Source organism: Larimichthys crocea, unplaced genomic scaffold (genome assembly GCF_000972845.2).
Source record: "Larimichthys crocea isolate SSNF unplaced genomic scaffold, L_crocea_2.0 scaffold417, whole genome shotgun sequence".
In the NCBI taxonomy this organism is placed as follows: domain Eukaryota; kingdom Metazoa; phylum Chordata; class Actinopteri; family Sciaenidae; genus Larimichthys; species Larimichthys crocea.
The window spans coordinates 175,581-195,580 of NW_020855421.1; the positions used below are offsets into that span (position 1 = coordinate 175,581).

At 41.7% G+C, this 20,000-nt stretch overlaps 1 protein-coding gene and 1 long non-coding RNA gene across 2 annotated transcripts in view; one reads left to right on the plus strand and one right to left on the minus strand.

The window, feature by feature from the left end:
• Positions 1–8,324: 8,324 nt before the first annotated feature.
• On the plus strand, positions 8,325–10,837 carry LOC104937937 (forkhead box protein G1). The gene has a single exon (XM_019259501.2). It carries the CDS (start codon positions 8,484–8,486, stop codon positions 9,726–9,728), a length of 1,245 nt encoding a protein of 414 aa, XP_019115046.1. The 5' UTR covers positions 8,325–8,483; the 3' UTR covers positions 9,729–10,837.
• A 4,245-nt stretch (positions 10,838–15,082) lies between these two features.
• LOC109138648 (uncharacterized) overlaps positions 15,083–20,000 on the minus strand; it is a 5,332-nt gene continuing 414 nt past the window's right edge. Inside the window, exons 2-4 of the long non-coding RNA XR_002041991.2 lie at positions 16,586–16,696; positions 16,066–16,132; positions 15,083–15,797 (exon numbers count right to left, since the gene is read on the minus strand). This is a non-coding gene — a long non-coding RNA (uncharacterized LOC109138648). The remainder of the gene's footprint in view (positions 15,798–16,065; positions 16,133–16,585; positions 16,697–20,000) is intronic.

Below are 20,000 nucleotides of genomic sequence, written 5' to 3' on the forward strand. Positions count from 1 at the left end.
AGGAGACTAGCGTCCAGTTTTAGACAAGCCTGTGAGGGATGTCCTGGGGAGTCCTGCCACATTTTGAACCAGTGACCTCCCAGTTCCCAAAGTCCAGTCCATACAGACTGACCTCAGCTTCATTTAATGCTCTGATTCAGATTAGCTCTTAATTAACACCTCACTGGATCTCATTGAAGCAGTCAGGACTCACTGAAACTGTTTTTTCTGGTAATAACTGGTCAGAAACTCCAGCTAAACCCGGAGCCCCCCTCTGAAATATAGATTATGGATGCAGTAAATTATGCATCACAGTGTGATTGTTTGTGGCACCGTTTCTTGGACTTCGATCAGCGTGAGGCGGTACAGCGCCTGACTTATTCATGACGAGGCAGTCGGAGCTGAGGGACAAACAGTTGAGCTCCTGAGACGCTTTAGCTCAGTGCTGCTTCAGCTCCTTGACCCACCAGGGTCAGTGCCTGGCGCAGGCTTTAGCGGAGGGTTTGAGGTCTGGTCACAGTTTGGTCTAGAGGTTTTCCACTGCAGTTAATGGGTTTGAAGTAGACAAAGTGAGACGATGAAGGACTTTCCCTTAAGAACAGATTTGTTCTGAAGTGAGACACTCTGCCAGTCAGAAACAGTGAATTAAACGCATAAATGACCACACATATAACACTAACTGAAAAACCACACATAACACTAAACTGCATAAATACTACACATAACACTAACTCATACATACACACATAACACTCAACTGAAAATCCACACATATAAACACTAAATGAATAAATACCCACAATATAACACACAAACTGAATAAATACCACACATATAACACACTAAACTGAATAATCACCACACATATAAACACAAACTGAATAAATACCACACATATAACCACTAAACTGAATAAATACCACACTATAAAACAAAATGAATAAAACCACACATATAACCACTAAACTGAATATAAATACCACACATATAAACACAACTGAAAAATACCACCATATAACCACTAACTGAAATAATTACCACACATATAAACACAAACTGCATAAATACCACACATATAACACTAACTGAATAAATACCACACATAAACACAAACTGAATAAATACCACACATATAAACACAAAACTGAATAATACCACACATTTAAACACTAAACTGAAAAATACAACACATATAAACACTACCACATGAATAAATACCACAATATAAACACAAACTGAATAAATACCAAACAATAACCAAACTGAAGAATACCACACACATAAACATTAAACGAAGAAACATATACCACTACCTATAAACACAAACAGTCCCCGCAGACTGTCTAAAACCTGGACGTAGTCTCTGTGACGTCCCCACAGACTGTCTAAAACCTGGACGTAGTCTCCGTGACGTCCCCACAGACTGTCTAAAACCTGGACGTAGTCTCCGTGACGTCCCCGCAGACTGTCTAAAACCTGGACGTAGTCTCTGTGAGGTCCCCGCAGACTGTCTAAAACCTGGACGTAGTCTCCGTGACGTCCCCACAGACTATCTAAAACCTGGACGTAGTCTCCGTGACATCTCCACAGGTTTCTAAAGAGTCGTGAAACTCAGTGTGGCGTTCCTCTCGGCTTATCTAAATATCAGCAAAGACGTGGATCATCGTGGACCTGAGGCGGCTGAGTGAAGCCTGGCTGCTCAAACTAGCCACCAGTGATGACGCCCACCTGTCAATCAAAGCGTCCACGCTCTTAACCCTGCATAACTTTAAGCCTTAATATAATGTGAACAGGTGAGTTGTATATAAATTCAGCCTCAGTATGAGGTTTTAACATGGGGACTTATGGACACTGACATGTCTCTGTGTCTTCCAGCAGAACACTTGCAGCTCTCCCTCCTCCCCTCCGTCTCTGCTCGGTTGAACTCTGTCTGAACTGTAAAGTGAACCCTGGATGAACTTCACTAAACTGACCCGTTAATCTACTTTGGGTGTAAAGCGGTCTGTACGGCGGCTCATGAGGGACACCTGGAGTCAGCAGCGGCAGAAACACCTGCTGAGAACCGAACACGTGAACACCGGGCAGGAACGCATGAAAGGAAACCGATTACATAACAAGTCGAGGAGGACGGACGGAGGCGTGAATATCAGGAGTGATCTCATGGAGGGAACTTCTTCCTGCTGAACTTCAGAGTGTTTTGAGTTTTGAGTAAACACCCAGCAGTGCTAACAGAGGGTGTGTTCCACTTCGTTAACCAGGTCACATGGTGTGAAATATGTGTCATGACATTGTGAAGGAAATGAGACACAAAACAACAGTTTGGTATGTCTGATGTGTGAGCTCACACACTGTATAGAGTGACACACCTTCAGTGTGTATGTGTTCAGGTACTCAGCTCAACACACAGTCGCTGTGGTGAAAATCCTCCTCAGGTGTAAACACTGAGTAAAATGACGTGTTCTGTCAGATCCAGACATCGTTGCATCATGAGCTCCAGCTCGTGCTGCAGGCTTTAAACCTGACGCCTGTTCAAAAGCACCAAAACCAGCTGAGTGTGCAGCTTTGCCCTGACATGGCAGCGTGGAACCAAAACAAACAGATGTTATCATGTTTGGATTGAAATAAATGGATCTCAAAGATGCTGACATAAGGTTACCGGGTCAGCCCGGATGTTTCTAACGACGGCTCTGCCTCTGGGTCTGTCCTCCATTCCAACAGGGAATAGAGTCGCCATTGAAGCCAGCGCTATGAGCTGGGCCGGGCCGAACACAACGTCAGAACCAGCAGTGAGCAGTATTCCAACATACAGCAGCCTACCGATGATCCACATGACGCATGCAGACGGGTTATTATAGTTCACTAAAGCTAAACTTAAAAACTAAAACTAGGTGTGAAAAATGATTTTAGTTCACTGAAACAAAAATAAACGAGACAAACTGTCACGAGCCGCGATTTCATCACTGTTTGTTAATGTAGGTCAGTGTGTTAGCATCCCAACCCAGAGGGAGGAGGAGAGGGAGGGGGAGGAGGAGGAGGAGGAGGAGGAGGAGGAGGAGGAGGAGGGAGAAAGAAAAACAACCCTGAATGAATCAACCAAATGTTTTGATTTGTAACGGACGCTTCACTGTCTCTCTGCCTCGTGGCAACATGTCGCCGTGCCAACAAGACTTCCTCCTCCTCCTCATTCTCTCAATGACGAGTGTGTACATGTTGTGTGTGGGAAAAGCCTGGCGGGGGGTTACATGTATGTAAATGTGTGTCATGTTATGGGAGGAGCAACGTGTGTGTGTGTGTGTGTGTGTGTGTGTGTTTCTAGTCCAGCGCTCGCTGCTATTAATAGCAGTAAACTCTGGATGACCCTGAAGCTGCTGGCGAGTCAGCCTGATTTAGTTTGGCGTCTCTCGGTGTAACGGCTCAGCCTGTAATAATATCGCCAACATGGAGGACCAGAACCCATCCCCTCCCTCCTCCGTGCTCTCCAGAGGGAGTTACTGCGGTACAGTAAGCCCGCCTCGCCTCCTAACATGTTTTGACAGGAAGTAAGTTCCCGTCCACTGTTCTCATTTCTCCACTGAGACTCCTTCGTCGTCCTCCTCATCTTCCTCCTCCGAAAACAAACTTTAAACCATGTGGAGCTGGATAACGTCAGACCCGATAAGCAGAACATGCGACTGTTTGCAGACGACGCTGTCTTATCTGTCACAGTTTGTTTGACATTGGGCGGATGACAGACTGGCATAGGTAACCGAAACGATGAAAAAAAAACATCTAGCGAGAGCATCCGCGATCCTGGAAATCCAGTCGGTGATCACAGCCTTCAAAGCCCGCGATGACAGGGGTCAATCAAAGACCCGCCACCGAGGTCAGATACACGGCAGTGGAGTTTGAGGCAGCTCATGCTTGAAAAGCAGCGTTTGATGATCCTTCATAGTGAAGCACTGACTGTCAGATCCCATCAGAACTATTGATGAATTATCTGACATGGTTCAGGAAACAGTGAGGCCTCCATCCAGGAAACCAGCCAATCACTGAACACAGAGAACAATACTTCAGAGGTTTCTATGATTTTATGATCGCACAGAAATCCTCCATAAATAAACCTCCAGAAAAATCTTTAAGTACAAATAAAAAATGAATTTCAAAACTCATCAAGACCAGCATGTAGTTTAATTCTTCACTGAGAACTACGACTATTAGGATCATCACTGGGTGAACAAGTGTCGAGAGGTTTAAGAAAAATGTTTGTAAAAGGCATACAGTGACTTTATGATGAAAGATTGCTAAGTACTGTGTTCACTGTTAGACTGGACACTGCTGGTTCAGAGGTTCTGTTGCTGTGTTCACTGTTAGACTGGACACTGCTGGTTCTGAGGCAGACTAGCTCTTTGCTAAATGAGGAATTAAACATCATTCTTCTTCCTGTTTCATGGTTTTTACTTTCACCAACTCAGAGATGAAGACAAACCAAGGTTTTGATGAGTTTGCTTTAGTAAATCATTAATCATCATATGAAATAATGATGTCACAACCACCCACACACATACCATATATCAAGGGCTACACATGTAAGAGGAGCTCATGGAAGCACAAGGCATCAACACTGACAGGATTACATGTTGAATTCCTACTGAGACCAGCTGCTGTGTTTCAACCAACAAACTGCACACACATCATGTTTAGTAGGACATCTGCCAGAAAGATCTTATACATTCATTTAATTCTATTATTTCTGATCAAACTGCAAAGATTGTCTTTAAGCAGCGTTGTCTTTTAAACAGTGTTTTTAGCAAGTCTCCGTGACGTCCCCGCAGACTGTCTAAAACCTGGACGTAGTCTCTGTGAATCTCTGAACCGGCAGTGTCCAGTCTAACAGTGAACACAGCGACAGAACCTCTGAACCGGCAGTGTCCAGTCTAACAGTGAACACAGCAGCCTATTGAGGTGGTTTTCTTGCCGGGTTTGGCTCCTGGCATTCCGGGCTGAGTCAGTCCAGTTAAAGTTCTAAAGTTGTGGTTCTGTACAGTAATCAGTGAGTTTTTCCTTCAGTGACTAAATTGGATTGAACAGAGGAAATCAGCGTTGTTCACCTCCTCTCAGAAAACAGTCCTGAAGGTTCAGCGGCTCCATGAGGTTCCATCAGGTTTCTGTGCCCCTCCTTCACAGCGAGCAGGCGAGTGAACGAGGACTCAGCCAAGTTCATGTTTGGTGAGATCAGGCTCACGATAATCTGACTGTTCTGACAACAGTTCTGTAATCTGTGCAGCTGGTGGTGAACTGGTACCACCGACACTGCGACTGTGCGACTGACACAAAACCCACTGATTACTGTAGAAACACAACTTCATAACTTTATTCACCGATGAGGCCAAAGAGGACGACCAATAAAAATAAACCTCAGCTGCTTCTGATTCAAAGTTTCTGAGTGTCTTTATTCTTTGATCAACTTTATCCATAAAGTCCCAAATCATTCAAGAAGTTATGACACAATATTTTCCATATAGACCAAGCTTCAACCTCTGTGGCTGAAGGCAGGAGGAGCCAAAAACTGCAGTTCCCCAAATGTCCACTTGAGACAGTCTCCAGGGGAGACAGTCTGCGGGGACGTCATGGAGACTACGTCCAGGTTTTAGACAGTCTGCGGGGACGTCATGGAGACTACGTCCAGGTTTTAGACAGTCTGCGGGGACGTCATGGAGACTACGTCCAGGTTTTAGACAGTCTGCGGGGACGTCATGGAGACTACGTCCAGGTTTTAGACAGTCTGCGGGGACGTCATGGAGACTACGTCCAGGTTTTAGACAGTCTGCGGGGACGTCATGGAGACTACGTCCAGGTTTTAGACAGTCTGCGGGGACGTCATGGAGACTACGTCCAGGTTTTAGACAGTCTGCGGGGACGTCACGGAGACTACGTCCAGGTTTTAGACAGTCTGCGGGGACGTCACGGAGACTATGTCCAGGTTTTAGACAGTCTGTGGGACGTCACGGAGACTACGTCCAGGTTTTAGACAGTCTGCGGTCTAGGCTGAACACTTCCTCTCTTGCACAGGATAAGTGGGCAGTCAGACAGGTTCAGGTCTTTCAATTCATTTCAGTGTGTGTGTGTGTGTGTGTGTGTGTGTGTGTGTTCATGCTTGTGAACGCAGCCCAAACAGAGTCTCTGTCGGTGGTTCTGATCCAGTTAAACAGAAACACCATCTGGCACCAAAACACAGATTTAACACAGCAGATTGGAGGAGTGTGTGTGTGTGTGTGTGTGTGTGTGTGTGTGTGTGTGTGTGTGTGTGTAATCTGTTTTCATAGAAAATCTGAAGTCAGTGTAAACAAACAGTGATCACAGCTCAGTGTGTCAGTGAAGCTCGAACTGTGAAATATTTTTAATTAAATCGTCAGATTATGAATTCCTGTTTTTGCAAATGAAATAAAATAAAATCATTAAATCTCAGAATAATTAAAAACCATCTACATGACAAATTAAAGTTACATTATAAATTAAAGTTCCGTTATGAAGCTGCAGGTCTTCAGCTCTGGGATTATTGAGTTAAAGCGTTTGTTTTTATTAATAACTCAATAACCAGCTGACTTCATTAACGAGCTGCTGATCTGCTTCAAATGTTTGAAGAGTTAAATTAAATAAATGTTCAGCTACGGGAGCCTCGAGCTGCCAAACTACAAAGATAAAAACAGTTTATGGTTACGAGACGTTTTCACATTATTACGACATAAAACTTTAAGATATATATTCATGATTTATGTTATATCAGTATTTGTCTCCTCACGTTACATTTTATTTTTATTTTTATGTTTTAACATGAAACTTTTCACAGTGTAACATTAACTAATAAAGTTTCTGGTTATAAAGACGCAGCCACATTTATTATGTTATGATAAGAAACAATATTTAACATTTCCTGTTATAATGTCAATAATTTCATTGTGTTGTAATGTTGAAATATTTTATGATGTGAAAAACGTCTCATTGGATTTAGATGTTTGGTTTCACGTTATTACGACACAAATTTACTTTTTTTTTTCTTTTTTGGCAGCTTTCATTTAAATATTAAATTAAGTAACATTAAATCTTTGACCTTTAATTTAATATTCACTGTTAATAATCTCTGTTAAAAAATATGAAGTCTTTAAACAGTTTTCAGCGCGGCCTGTTCATCAGGTTCACCTGTGCAGACATCATGCTTCAGTCAGAGGTTCATATATATATATATATATATTTACATATATATTATATATATATATTGTCTGAGGTCGTAGTTTGCAGTCGTGTTAACACAGTTTGTAATATTTACATGCACGTCTCAGTATAATGTACAATAACAGCAGTGAACAGACACACACACTCACACACACACACACACACAGTTATTTTAAATAAAACATAAAATAAGTAAAAATGATGTTGCTTTTTTTATATTCTAACATGCTTTTAATTCCAGCATGAAGAAAATATTGTGCATATATTTATATATATACTGTACACTGTATATATTTACTCTCAGATAATATTTTATTTTCCACTTTGGACTAATTAAATGACAATCACAGTCAGTTATTTTCTTATATCTCAGGAATTTTCTACAAAAAAAGAGATTTTAAAAAATGCATTAGAACTATTCTCTATGTGTGTGTGTGTGTGTGTGTGTGTGTGTGTGTGTGTGTGAGAACGTTTGGTTTGATTTCTTTGGGCTGCAGTTCCTCCTGCAGCCGACAGGCGGCGCTCTGGTCACAGTGTGAGCTCTGCAGCGTGTCCGGCACAATGATTGTTATTTGGAGACAATAGAGGCGCGCTCGGTGCCTCCTCCTCCTAAACAAACAACAAACAAACAAAACATTGCGCGTGCACACAGCCTCGTGCACGCGCAATGTTTGCTGACATGATTTCAAACTATTAACAACAAAGCGGAGGAGGAGGCACCGTGTGCGCCTTTACGCACACACACACACACCTCAGACAACCGTGCGCTTTTACGCACGGAGAGGAGGGCATGTGCGTGACGCACGGCACAGAGCAGTTTAGTTTAAGGAGAAGAGGAGGAGAGGAGAAGAGGAGGAGAGGAGGAGAGGAGAAGAGGAGGAGAGGAGGAAAGGAGAGGAGGAGAGGAGAGAGGAGAGGAGGAGAGATTAAAGGCAGCAGACGACGACAGGCGCGTGTTGGAGACGTTAAAGGTCTCCGGAAGGAGCCGAGCGAGGATCTGTTGATAAAAGCTCCAAGTTGGAGAAGCTCCTCCTCTCCGAGCCGAACCTCCGTTAATTACTCATTTCTCCTCACCCGCCTCCCGCTCGCTCTCTCTCTCTCTCTCCCTCTCTCTCTCTCTCTCTCTCTCCCTCCATCCATGCCTCTCTCCTCCTGACCCTCCTTCCTCTCTCTCCTCTGTCTCTCTGTTCGTTTCCAGTCGGGATCACGGAGGCGGACGGACGAGCGCGGATTTTGTTGTTGTTGTTGTTGTTTTTATTCTTATTATTTATTCCTCGTTTTTCGGGCCAGCAGGGATGGAGGATGTGAAAGAGCCACCGACCGTGCACCGGTCCTCCTCCTTCAGCATCAAGAGCCTCCTGCTGCCCTCCAAGTGCGACAGACCGGACTCCGCCGCCGCCGCCGCCGCGGTGGTCGGCATCCACGGGACTCTCTCTCCCTCCCCGGGCTCCGACTCTGACAAGTCGCTGGAGCCGCCGGAGGTGGACTGCACGGCCACCGCGTCCCTGGACCCGGAGAAACCGGGCAAGGAGGAGCAGGGGGATGAGGAGGAGGAGGGCGGGGGAGGGGGAGGCGGAGGAGGGGACGGAGCTAAGGCCACACCGGAGCAGAATACGAACGGCACCAACAGCGGGAAAAACGGGAAATATGACAAGCCCCCGTTCAGCTACAACGCCCTGATCATGATGGCCATCCGGCAGAGCCCCGAGAAGCGGCTCACGCTGAACGGCATCTACGAGTTCATCATGAAAAACTTCCCGTATTACCGGGAGCACAAGCAGGGCTGGCAGAACTCCATCCGGCACAACCTGAGCCTCAATAAGTGCTTCGTGAAGGTGCCCAGGCACTACGACGACCCGGGGAAGGGGAACTACTGGATGCTGGACCCGAGCAGCGACGACGTTTTCATCGGGGGGACCACCGGGAAGCTCCGCCGGCGCTCCGCCACATCCCGGGGCAAGCTGGCGATGAAGCGCGGGCTGCGCTTCGCTCCTCTCGGCTTGGGGATTAACGAGCGGGCGAACAACCCGCTGTACTGGCAGATTTCTCCGTTCCTGTCTCTGCACCATCACCACCACCACCACCCGCACTACAACGGATCCTCACCCGGGTTTCTGAACCAGGCGGCCGGCTACGGGTCGCTGCTGCCCGCGGTGGAGCAGCTGAGTAACGGGGAGCTGGGGCGCTCCATCCTCGGCGGGTCGGCGAGTTTGGGTTTGACGAACAGTTACGGGATGAGCACGTCGCCGGTCGGGCTGCTTTCCGGTCAGACCGCCGGGTATTTTGTCTCAGGGACCCAACACGCTGCTGCATCGGCACCGGGGCCACCGGGAGGAGGAGGCCCGCCGCATCCTCCTCCACCACCGCCTCCACCGCCGCATCTCCAGCAGGGCGCACCGGGCTTCGGCGGCCCGCAGTCTCTGCTGTCGGACTCGCTCAGAAACAGCTCCCTACCGGCCTTCTCCCCGGGCGTGTCCGCGGGGTTCCCCGGGGTGCTGTCCCATCAGAAGAGGGTGACCCCGAGCGCGTTCCTCAACTGACAATCACCGGCACCGGGCGCGAGGACGCGCAGAGACGTCACGTTTAAGGGCAAAAAAAAAAAAAGAAGTGGTAAATATCAAAAGAGAAAAATATGAAGAGAAAAAATGAAACTTTCCTTTTGGCCATAATCTCAGAGACTGTACCAAAGGTGACAGGAAATATTTACAGCTATTTATATCTTGTACAAAGACTCAGTAACTTCCTTCAGTCTTATTTATGTTTTGTATTTATTGTAATTTAAGATTATGTGTCAGTGCTGATCAGTATTTATGGATTTTGAGACAATCAGAGAAGCGAAGCCTTAAAACGAGCAGAACAATCAGCAGCATATCTTTACTCAGGTCGAGCCGAACAATCAGAAGTTCTGTGGAGAGTTTCCTTCCAAAGTCCAAGATCCAGACTGAAAACCAGAACAAGGATGTTCAAGCTTCTGGAACGGAACTCTCCACGTGTAAAATTATGCAAAAACAGCAGCTGGAAAAACGTTTTATTGTTTTATTTTGGTGAGTGTGTGTGTGTGTGTGTGTGTGTGTGTGTGTGTGTGTGAGAGAGAGAGAGAGAGAGAGAGAGAGAGCGCCTCCTGCGCATGTGCGTCGCCGCCGCCGTCCTCTGCGGCCTCTCCTCCGGCTCGGTTCAGCTCCGGGGCTCCGGTCAGAGTACGGAGGCCTCTCCATGCTGGAACCTTCGTTTGTTTTTATTGTTCTTGTTTCTTTTTACGGGGGGGAAGACAAACCGAGCGGCTCCAAATTAACCATCAGGCCTTGCGTCAACACGCGCACAGACGTCAGGTGGAAACTTAAAAAAATAAAAACAAACTCCTGCAGTCACCTGACTCCAAAATTAAAGCTCACTGTTTTATATTTATTTATGTTTCCACAGTAGCTGAGTTGGAGTTAATGAATCTTTTGATTGGTTCAAGTTTCATGTCTGACTTTATAAAAAACATCTGAGCTTTCAGCTGCTCTCACGGGCTTCCTCCAGCACCCTCGGTCGTCACGGAGACAGTTTTAGTTAAATGGATATTAGTTTTATTATTTTTGTCTTGATTATTTGAGGCACAGAGGAGCTGAAAAATATTAATAATCCAACAAAATTGTAAAAAATTACAAAATTGGTGAGGTACATTTTTTTAACGTGAAAAATGTTTAAAAATGTTTTATTTATTTTTAATTTTCTAAATAAAAACTGCAGGAAGTTTAAATATTAAATGTTTTTAAAAACTCAGCAGGAAGTGAGCGAGGCCGATATTTAAATTTCACGTGACGATATTTTACAGAAAGACTAAAAAAAAAATTCTGACTTGATTATTTAAAAATGAAACATGTTTTTACTGTAAATGAGTTGATTTAGTTAATTAATTAAATGACTGATGGGTTTGATCAAACCCTCAGCCTCCTGTCGTCATGGAGATTATTGTTTTTAAATTATCTGGATGGTTTAAAATATAAAAATAAAAACAAACTGTAAAAAAATACAATTGGAGTTTTTTAAACCTGATATATATATATTTAAAAAAATATATTTTATTTTTCATTTTTGAAATAAAAACTGCAGGAAGTTTAAAAATCAGCCTGAGACCGATATTTAAATTTCATGTGACGATATTTTATTATTTTATTTTACAGAGACGTGTCGGTGCTGCAGAATGAAACACATGAAGTAAAACATCAAAGCTTCACGTCTTTAGAATTTATTTGTTGTCATTTTAAAATCATCACGTGACCGGCCACTGCACTGTAAAACAGTTTAGTAGCTCTGAAGCAAAAATATTAACTTTGAAAGTTGCAGAAAGTTTTACTAATCAGCACAAGACATAGAAATAAATAAAGAAGTTTGAAGATGAAACATGTTTTTTGTTTTGGGTCGGTCTGTCCTCAGGTCTCAGGTCAGCTGTCGGAAACTCGATCAGATCAAATAAATGTTGCCTTTGCAAAAACACAGATGAAGATGATGCAGCAGAAAAGAGTCACGAAGACGAAGACGCTCAGATCGATGAAGACAAACATGAATCCTGCTGACGGAAACTTTCAATGTTTCATTGTTTCCAGCTTTTTTACTGCAAAATAAAGAAACTTCCTGTTCGACTGTAAATGATTTCACAGGTTTTAATTTGATTTGACCGGAAGCTGCTGACACACACACACACACACACACACACACACACACACACATGCTGGTAAACATTTATTTAAAAAAAAACAGGATGTTATTTTCAAAATAAAAGCACAAACAGTCGAGTTTGTTTGTTTTTGTTTTGTTTTTGTCACTTTTTAACATTTTTGGTTTTGTAAAAAATAAATAAATAATAAAATAATAAAATGTATTTTCTGTTTTCATTTGATTTTTTTGCACTTTTGTCGTGTGTTAGCGTTTCGCCTGTTTGAAGTCTGTGCTGTCTGCTTCTGTTTTTATTTCCAGAGAAGCTAAACATTAAAAACCATGAAATAACCTGAAAGTTTGTCCTGATGATGATGTGCAGAGGAAACGGGAAACACACGGGAAACACTGTACGGAGGCTCCTGGGTGAAATTTTGGATTGTTCTGATATTTTTATATTTTTATAGAGTTTATTGTTTTGAGTTATTTTCTCAGAAATCGAGTGAACGACGGATTTATTTGGTTTGATTTGTTTAAATGAGCTTTAAAAGTTTTTCATCCCTTCTTTAATTCGTTCGTCACTGAGGTTTGTTTTTGTTAAAAATATACATATAAAATAATAATCAACATATTCTTAAAGAAGAAAAACATGGGCACTGCGCAGACGTTTGTAATATAATAAATATAACAGAACTGTCTGAATCTCTGCGAGGAGTCAAATTAAATGATCGAGTTTATTTAACATTTTAAATGACGTTGATCTGATTTAACTTTAAATACATTCGTTAGCCATTAATGAACTTTAAAAAAAGAACATTAGGAAGTGATTTTATTTTTTATTAATGGCTCCTAAAGGTTCTTCAACTGTTTTGTGATTTATTTTTATTTCTCTCTGTTGAAATGATTTTTTTTTTTTTATGAACGTTTGTTGGAGGCTGTAAAGTGTCGTTCATTAACAAACTCGGATCAAACACCTGTCTTTAATGATATCTTTAATTATAATCAGACAGGCTTTATGTTACCTTAATTTCACTTAATCTAACATGTTTGAACGATAAATTAAAGCTAAAATCATTCAGTAATGAATCAACATTTTATTAATATATTAACGATCACATCAGATGATTTATGTTACAAAATAAATGAATAAATAATAATTGTCTGTCTGCGTCTCTGCAGCTTTAAGAGAGTCTGTAGTATTTAGGTCAGCGGTGAGCGCTTGTTTTGGCAGCTGAGGCGGCCCAGAGGGGCGGGGCCAAGAGAAAGGGGCGGGTATTTTATGTCACATCCACCACAGACTGGCCTCAAACCAGTTAAACTTACTGCAGAGCTGCAGCTTCACAACTGAACTTAAAGCTGCAGTGTGTCAGTGTATGCATTTACAGAATATTCATAATGTTTATTTACAGCATCATAATGTTTATTTACAGCATCATAATGTTTATTTACAGCACCATAATGTTTATTTACAGCATCTTAATGTTTATTTACGGTATCGTAATGTTTATTTACAGAATATTCATAATGTTTATTTACAGCATCATAATGTTTATTAACGGCATCATAATATTTATTTACAGCATCGTAATATTTATTTACGGCATCATAATGTTTATTTACAGCATCATAATGTTTATTTACAGAATATTCATAATGTTTATTTACTGTATCATGATGTTTATTTACAGCATCTTAATGTTTATTTACGGTATCATAATGTTTATTTACAGAATATTCATAAAGTTTATTTACAGCATCATAATGTTTATTTACAGCATCATAATGTTTATTTACAGCATCGTAATGTTTATTCATGGCATCATAATGTTTATTTACAGAATATTCATAATGTTTATTTACAGTATTATTATGTTTATTTACGGTATCATAATGTTTATTTACAGCATCATAATGTTTATTTACAGAATATTCATAATGTTTATTTACGGCATCATAATGTTTATTTACAGAATCATAATGTTTATTTACAGTATTATTATGTTTATTTACAGCATCATAATGTTTATTTACAGTATCATAATGTTTATTTACAGCATCGTAATGTTTATTCATGGCATCATAATGTTTATTTACAGAATATTCATATTGTTTATTTACGGCATCATAATGTTTATTTACGGTATCATAATGTTTATTTACAGCATCATAATGTTTATTTACAGAATATTCATATTGTTTATTTACAGCATCATAATGTTTATTTACAGAATCATAATGTTTATTTACAGTATTATTATGTTTATTTACAGCATCATAATGTTTATTTACAGTATCATAATGTTTATTTACAGCATCGTAATGTTTATTCATGGCATCATAATGTTTATTTACAGAATATTCATATTGTTTATTTACGGCATCATAATGTTTATTAACGGCATCATAATGTTTATTTACAGCATCATAATGTTTATTTACAGCATCATAATGTTTATTTACAGCATCATAATAAGAGATAAGCTGCTACTCTTTAGTCTTCTTTTTCCCAGTGATTATATGTTTATTTCCGGATATCATATGCATCCCGAGGACGCAAACCGGAACCAGCACACATAGTCCAGGGTTGGTTTTATGAATGATTTGATGCAGCACACAGGCGTCATGATAGATTTAAATCAGTCAACTGGAGAAGACCAAAGCGATGAAAGAGGTCTTGTGTGACCACGACACAGCTGGAGTCGTCTTTTTTTGAAGGCTTTCTAAGCTTTGCAGATAACTGTGGTAAGTGTTGCACCAAATGACATTACAATAATAATGTGTGGCTCAAACAAAGTTCTGTGTAGAGTAGATGATGTCTTATTTTAAAGAAGAGACCGATGTACTTTGCTAAATTGGATTATTAAATGTTCTATATGACGTTTTAAACTTAAGGACTCGTCTGAGGACCCCGAGGAACTTTTATCTTAAGATGTTTGTGATCTGGAATTAAACACAATATAATTAGTCTTGCTTATATTAAGAGATAATCGATTACACTTGAACCAGACGTCCATTTTCTGTAATTCAGAGTTTCCTGTAGTTCAGATGTGTTCAAATTGATCCCTGGGGGACCCCATATTTGACGTCCTCGTTTTGAGATTTTTAATTATTTAATTCTTTCATCATAATTTTTCTTTACAAATATACAATGTCACTTTACGGCATTGTAACGTTTGTTTACAGATTTAAAACATTGCTTTACGGCAGCAGGTCAGATATGAGGTGAAGATGTCCGGGGGCCAATACATCATTTAAGAATGGAAAAATTACCAGACGTGAACAAATCTAACAGCAGATCTTGTTTCTGTCACAAACTGTACGAACACGTTAAACTGAATGAAGCTGATACAAACCTGAATGTTCATTTTAAACATGATTATTATGATTATTATGGTCTCTTCTCTGCAACAAGATCATTCATAAAGTCACATTTAGTGTCACATCTACAGGCAGTCATGTCAACAATAAAAGCCTTCAGTCATACAGTGTCTGACAACCCAGCAGGCCATAAATTAGATATTATAAAAATGAAGCATGAAATCTGACTGCGGACCGTGACTGGCCCCCGGGCCGGACTTTGGACATCCCTGCTTTACGGTATCGTAAAGTTTCTTTACAAATGTATAATGTCACTTTAATATTAAGATCCCAAATCTTCACATGTTTCCTGTAACAGATACAAATGATTCAAATCCTCACGAGTCCCGTGATTAACGGCTCACTGAAATATATCAGCTGGTTAAACGTGTACTTAGTTTATTTCTTGATATTAAAAGTCAAAGTAACGCTAGGCTAAACTAAAACACTTCTTTGTGTATAAGCTGAAGTCAATAAAGATTTACATAAATGTGTAAAATCCATGAATACAGTTTAACAGGTTACTGGATGTCGACACAGAAGCTCCTGAGCTGCACCAGAATGCTTCTTCTGAATTCATGTAGGCATCGTTCATAGAGAAGATCAGAATTCTGCTGTAAAACCACAAAATAGGAAAAACATCTGTGACGTGCTGGGTGGGATAATTTAGCTTCATATTTATCGTGTAGTTTCAGCTGGTATCAATGTTCTCACCTGACTCTTTCAGATACTTCTGTTAGTACACTGTGTACTTCCTGTGTACTGTGCTGCTTTCAGCAGGTTAGCCCATCACGACGTTTCAACATTTCAACATTTCTTCTTCAGAGCGTTAGCTCCAACATCTGAGCAAATATATAGATATAAAACTTAAGCATAACTTACATTTGTATATTGAGATATTCACTGAGACCTCTTCAGCTCCAGGAAGGGCGTGAACATCCAACAACTTCTTAAATGAACAAAATGACAAATAAAAACGTCAGTAAAGATGAATAATCAAAAAAAAAAGGATGAACCAGAGACACTTTGTGTAATTTATGCTTTTTTACTCTTATGCAATTATATTAAATAATTATTAACTAATTAAACTAGATGTAACTGTAACCTTTACCTACTGTTTTCTACTGAAATAAAAATAAACCAAACAGAAATGAATGTGACATTTTACGACTGATTTCTGAGTCACGTAAGTCGTTACGCCAAGAAACCGGACAAATGAAACACATAAAATATAAATATAAAAATCATTCTGTGACTTGGATTCATAAAGCTCTCAGTCAGTTTTTTGTTCGTCTGTCTAACAGTTTGTTCGGTGAGTCACGTCCGTCCAACACTGACTGTGATCCCGAGCTGTCAGGAGCTCAAACCGGGCTGCAGTGACGAATCAAACATGCACGCTGACCTTTGAGCTCGGTGCTGTCATCCGTCACATCTGTGGATCCACAAACCGAAGCAGACTTTACATCACCGATATTTGTGTTGAGAGAGATTTGAAGCTTCTTTGGTTCAAACTCTGCAAAAGAGAACAAGATCCTTCAACATCTAACTCTCCAACTCTGACAGAAGTCCAAAGGTTTTTATTTCAAGTCATCAAACGCTGATTTTCCATTGATTAACCATCACTACATTATCTCATTAAACAAATTTAATTATTTATGTCTGCTGTTGGTGACCTACTTGATGTTTGATCATCAAGTAATGTAATCAGAACAAATACTCGAGTACATGAATCAACCCAAAGTTGCTTTAATGTTTCTAGTTGACTGACAATAATCCTGTAAAAGGATCTGAAAGATGTTATGCTAAGAGGCTAAAGCTAACAGGATGAACATGCAGCTGTAACCAGCCGACAGACGGAACGGCCTCATGCAGGACGACGGCTGAAGAAAGACAATCACATTAAGTTATTTCTGATGTAATATCCAGTCTAACAGTGAACACAGCGACAGAACCTCTGAACCGGCAGTGTCCAGTCTAGCAGTGAACACAGAGACAGAACCTCTGAACCAGCAGTGTCCAGTCTAACAGTGAACACGAGCAACAGAACCTTGAACCGGCAGTGTCCAGTCTAACAGTGAACACGCGGACAGAACCTCTGAAACCGGCAGTGTTCCAGTCTAACAGTAAACACGGAACAGAACTCTGAACCGCAGTGTCAGTCTAGCAGTGAACCGACGAACCTCTGAACCGCAGGTCCAGTTCTAACAGTAACAGGCGACAGAACCTCTGAAACCGGCAGTGTCCAGTCTAGCAGTGAACACGGCGACAGAACTCTGAACCGGCAGTGGTCCATCTAACAGTGAACACGGCGACGAAACCCTGAACCGCAGTGTCCAGTCTAACAGTGACACGGGCACAGAACCTCTGACCGGCATGTCCCGTCTAACAGTGAAACACGGGACAGAACCTGTACCGGCAGTGTCCATCAACAGTGCACGGCGACAAACCTCTGAGACACAGTGTTCCAGTCTACAGTGAACACGGCGACAGAACCTCTGAACCGGCAGTGTCCAGTCCTAACAAGTGAACACAGCGACAGAACCTCTGAACCGGCAGTGTCCAGTCCTGAACAGTGAACACAAGAACAGACCTTGAACCAGCAGTGTCCAGTCTAACAGTGAACACAGCAACAAACCTCTGAACCGCAGTGTTCCAGTTCTAACAGTGAACACAGCAACAGACCTCTGAACCGGCAGTGTCCAGTCTAACAGTGAACACAGCAGCCTATCAGGTGGTTTTCTTGCCGGGTTTGACTGTGACGTTATTCACTGCTGGTCTCAGAGGCTGTACTCCAACCCGTTCCGGTCTAGGTGCTGAGCCCAGTTCTGTTGGTTCTATCAGGCTAAAGGTGTCCATCATAAAGTGTGTAGATCACAGAGAGTTGAAGCCGTCGGAGGACATCAGAGGAAAAAGCAGCAAATATATTGTGAATAAAATCTGATCCAGTTTGAAAAGTTCTGAAGTTGTCAAATCAAAAGTTTTCATGAATAAAAAGTTCTTTCACTGCACGCAGCAGAAAACAACACGAAGCAGTTCAAAACGTCCATCTGAAGGTGCTTGGGGTCAGAGGTCACGGCATCTTTGACCTCCTTACAAATCTAACAGGAAGCTTGAAGGGACTTTAAAGTTCAGCCCGAGTTGAAGCTGTTCAAACAAAATGGCTCCAGTCACCGCGTCTTAACAAGAACAACTTCATGTGCTCAGAGCTTTGATTCACGTCGTGCTCTTTGGTTCAAACTCCTGCCTGGGTCACGGTGACTTTCTACGTAAATCCAATAAATGTTTTCCAAAGACACGACCTACGACCACATCATTGTTTGTTTCTGACAGAGCGACTTACTTGGTTCTCACGGCCCAGACGGAGGCTGTTTTCTGGGGGACGGTTCACCGAAGAGTCGGCAGCTTGGACTGAGCGGATCAGTGACTTTAACACATATCAGCAGTTTGAAGTGTTGACTCAAACTCTGCTTAAACGTTACAAAAGTCACAGAATTGGTATCAAATTAAAGAAATAAATGAAAACAACTTGTGATTGTGGAGTCCAGAGGGTTAAAAAGTAAAGTACATGCAGGTTTTCTGTTGTAATATATAAACTTGTTATTTGGGGCGGCTGACTGTCACGGTAACGGAAATAAACTCAGTTTGCAGTTGATGCATTGAGTACAGCAAAGAAAACCTTGACTGCTCGTTGAACAGGTCAGACTTTGACAGGAAAATCACAGGTGTTAGTAAAAACATTAACGATGGTTCTGTTCAGGTTCCCCAGTGAAACGCGACAGCAGCACGAACAAGACCAAGAACCTGAGACTGAAGCAGCGACGTTCAGTTTTTGATCCACACCTGTTTGTACGGTGACACGTCAACAGAGCCAACGACAAGCGACTGTTGAAACAGTCGTGAACTGCCTGAAGTGCAGAATCATCATTAATGCTTCATCAGTGGTTTGAGGAAACCATGAAGCTTCAAGTTTGGCATTGTGGCCGTCACCATTTTTGGTTTTGGATCCATCTTTCCATTCCTACCTATAACCACCCCCTGCAACCCTTTGCAGGATCTTGTGGATCTGGAGCCGATCCCAGCATGAGTCCACCATGGACAGGTCGCCAGTTCATCATACGGCTTATTGTTGTTTATTGATCACCTGACACACCTGCTCACCTGTTCCCTCATGAGGTGTTCACCTGAGTCCTGAAGATCTCTAATCTGCTTCGTTTTCACAGATAAAGGTTTACGTGGATTTCAAGAGGCTGAGCTCACAACAGACAAACTTGGTAATAACAATACTAATAATAACAATGGCTGCTGCCATCGCCCGCATTTCGCCTCAGACCGGGTTTGGCGTCCTCCGTGTAACCCCCTAGATACTGACTTCTCTTTTGTCTGCCATCCCGTCAGGTATTTCCGCCCGTAATCTGCTTGATATGGACGAGATGAAAACATGCCTGCAGACTTCCTCCACACTCGGACGGTCACGCCTGACTGAGCCACAAAGGCCTTCAGGACTGACGCACTCCCCTACGGAAGCTTTGGGTTTAATCTGGACCACGTCTGGTCCGTCAGGGTTCAGTGTGTGATGTATAAATAAGTTATCAATTCAAACATGTCCAAATGTTTGTGGACAGTCGATCTGACTGCAACGAGACTGAAGAGTTCAAATATGAACATTCATTACAAACTTTACCCAAAGGAGACACGTATCGATACGACAATATACAATAAAGATATGATATGAAAATATACATGAACTGTAGTTAGTTTGTTAATGATCTGAGTTAAACTCAACGTTAATAAAATATTTAATTATCAGCATAACGGGC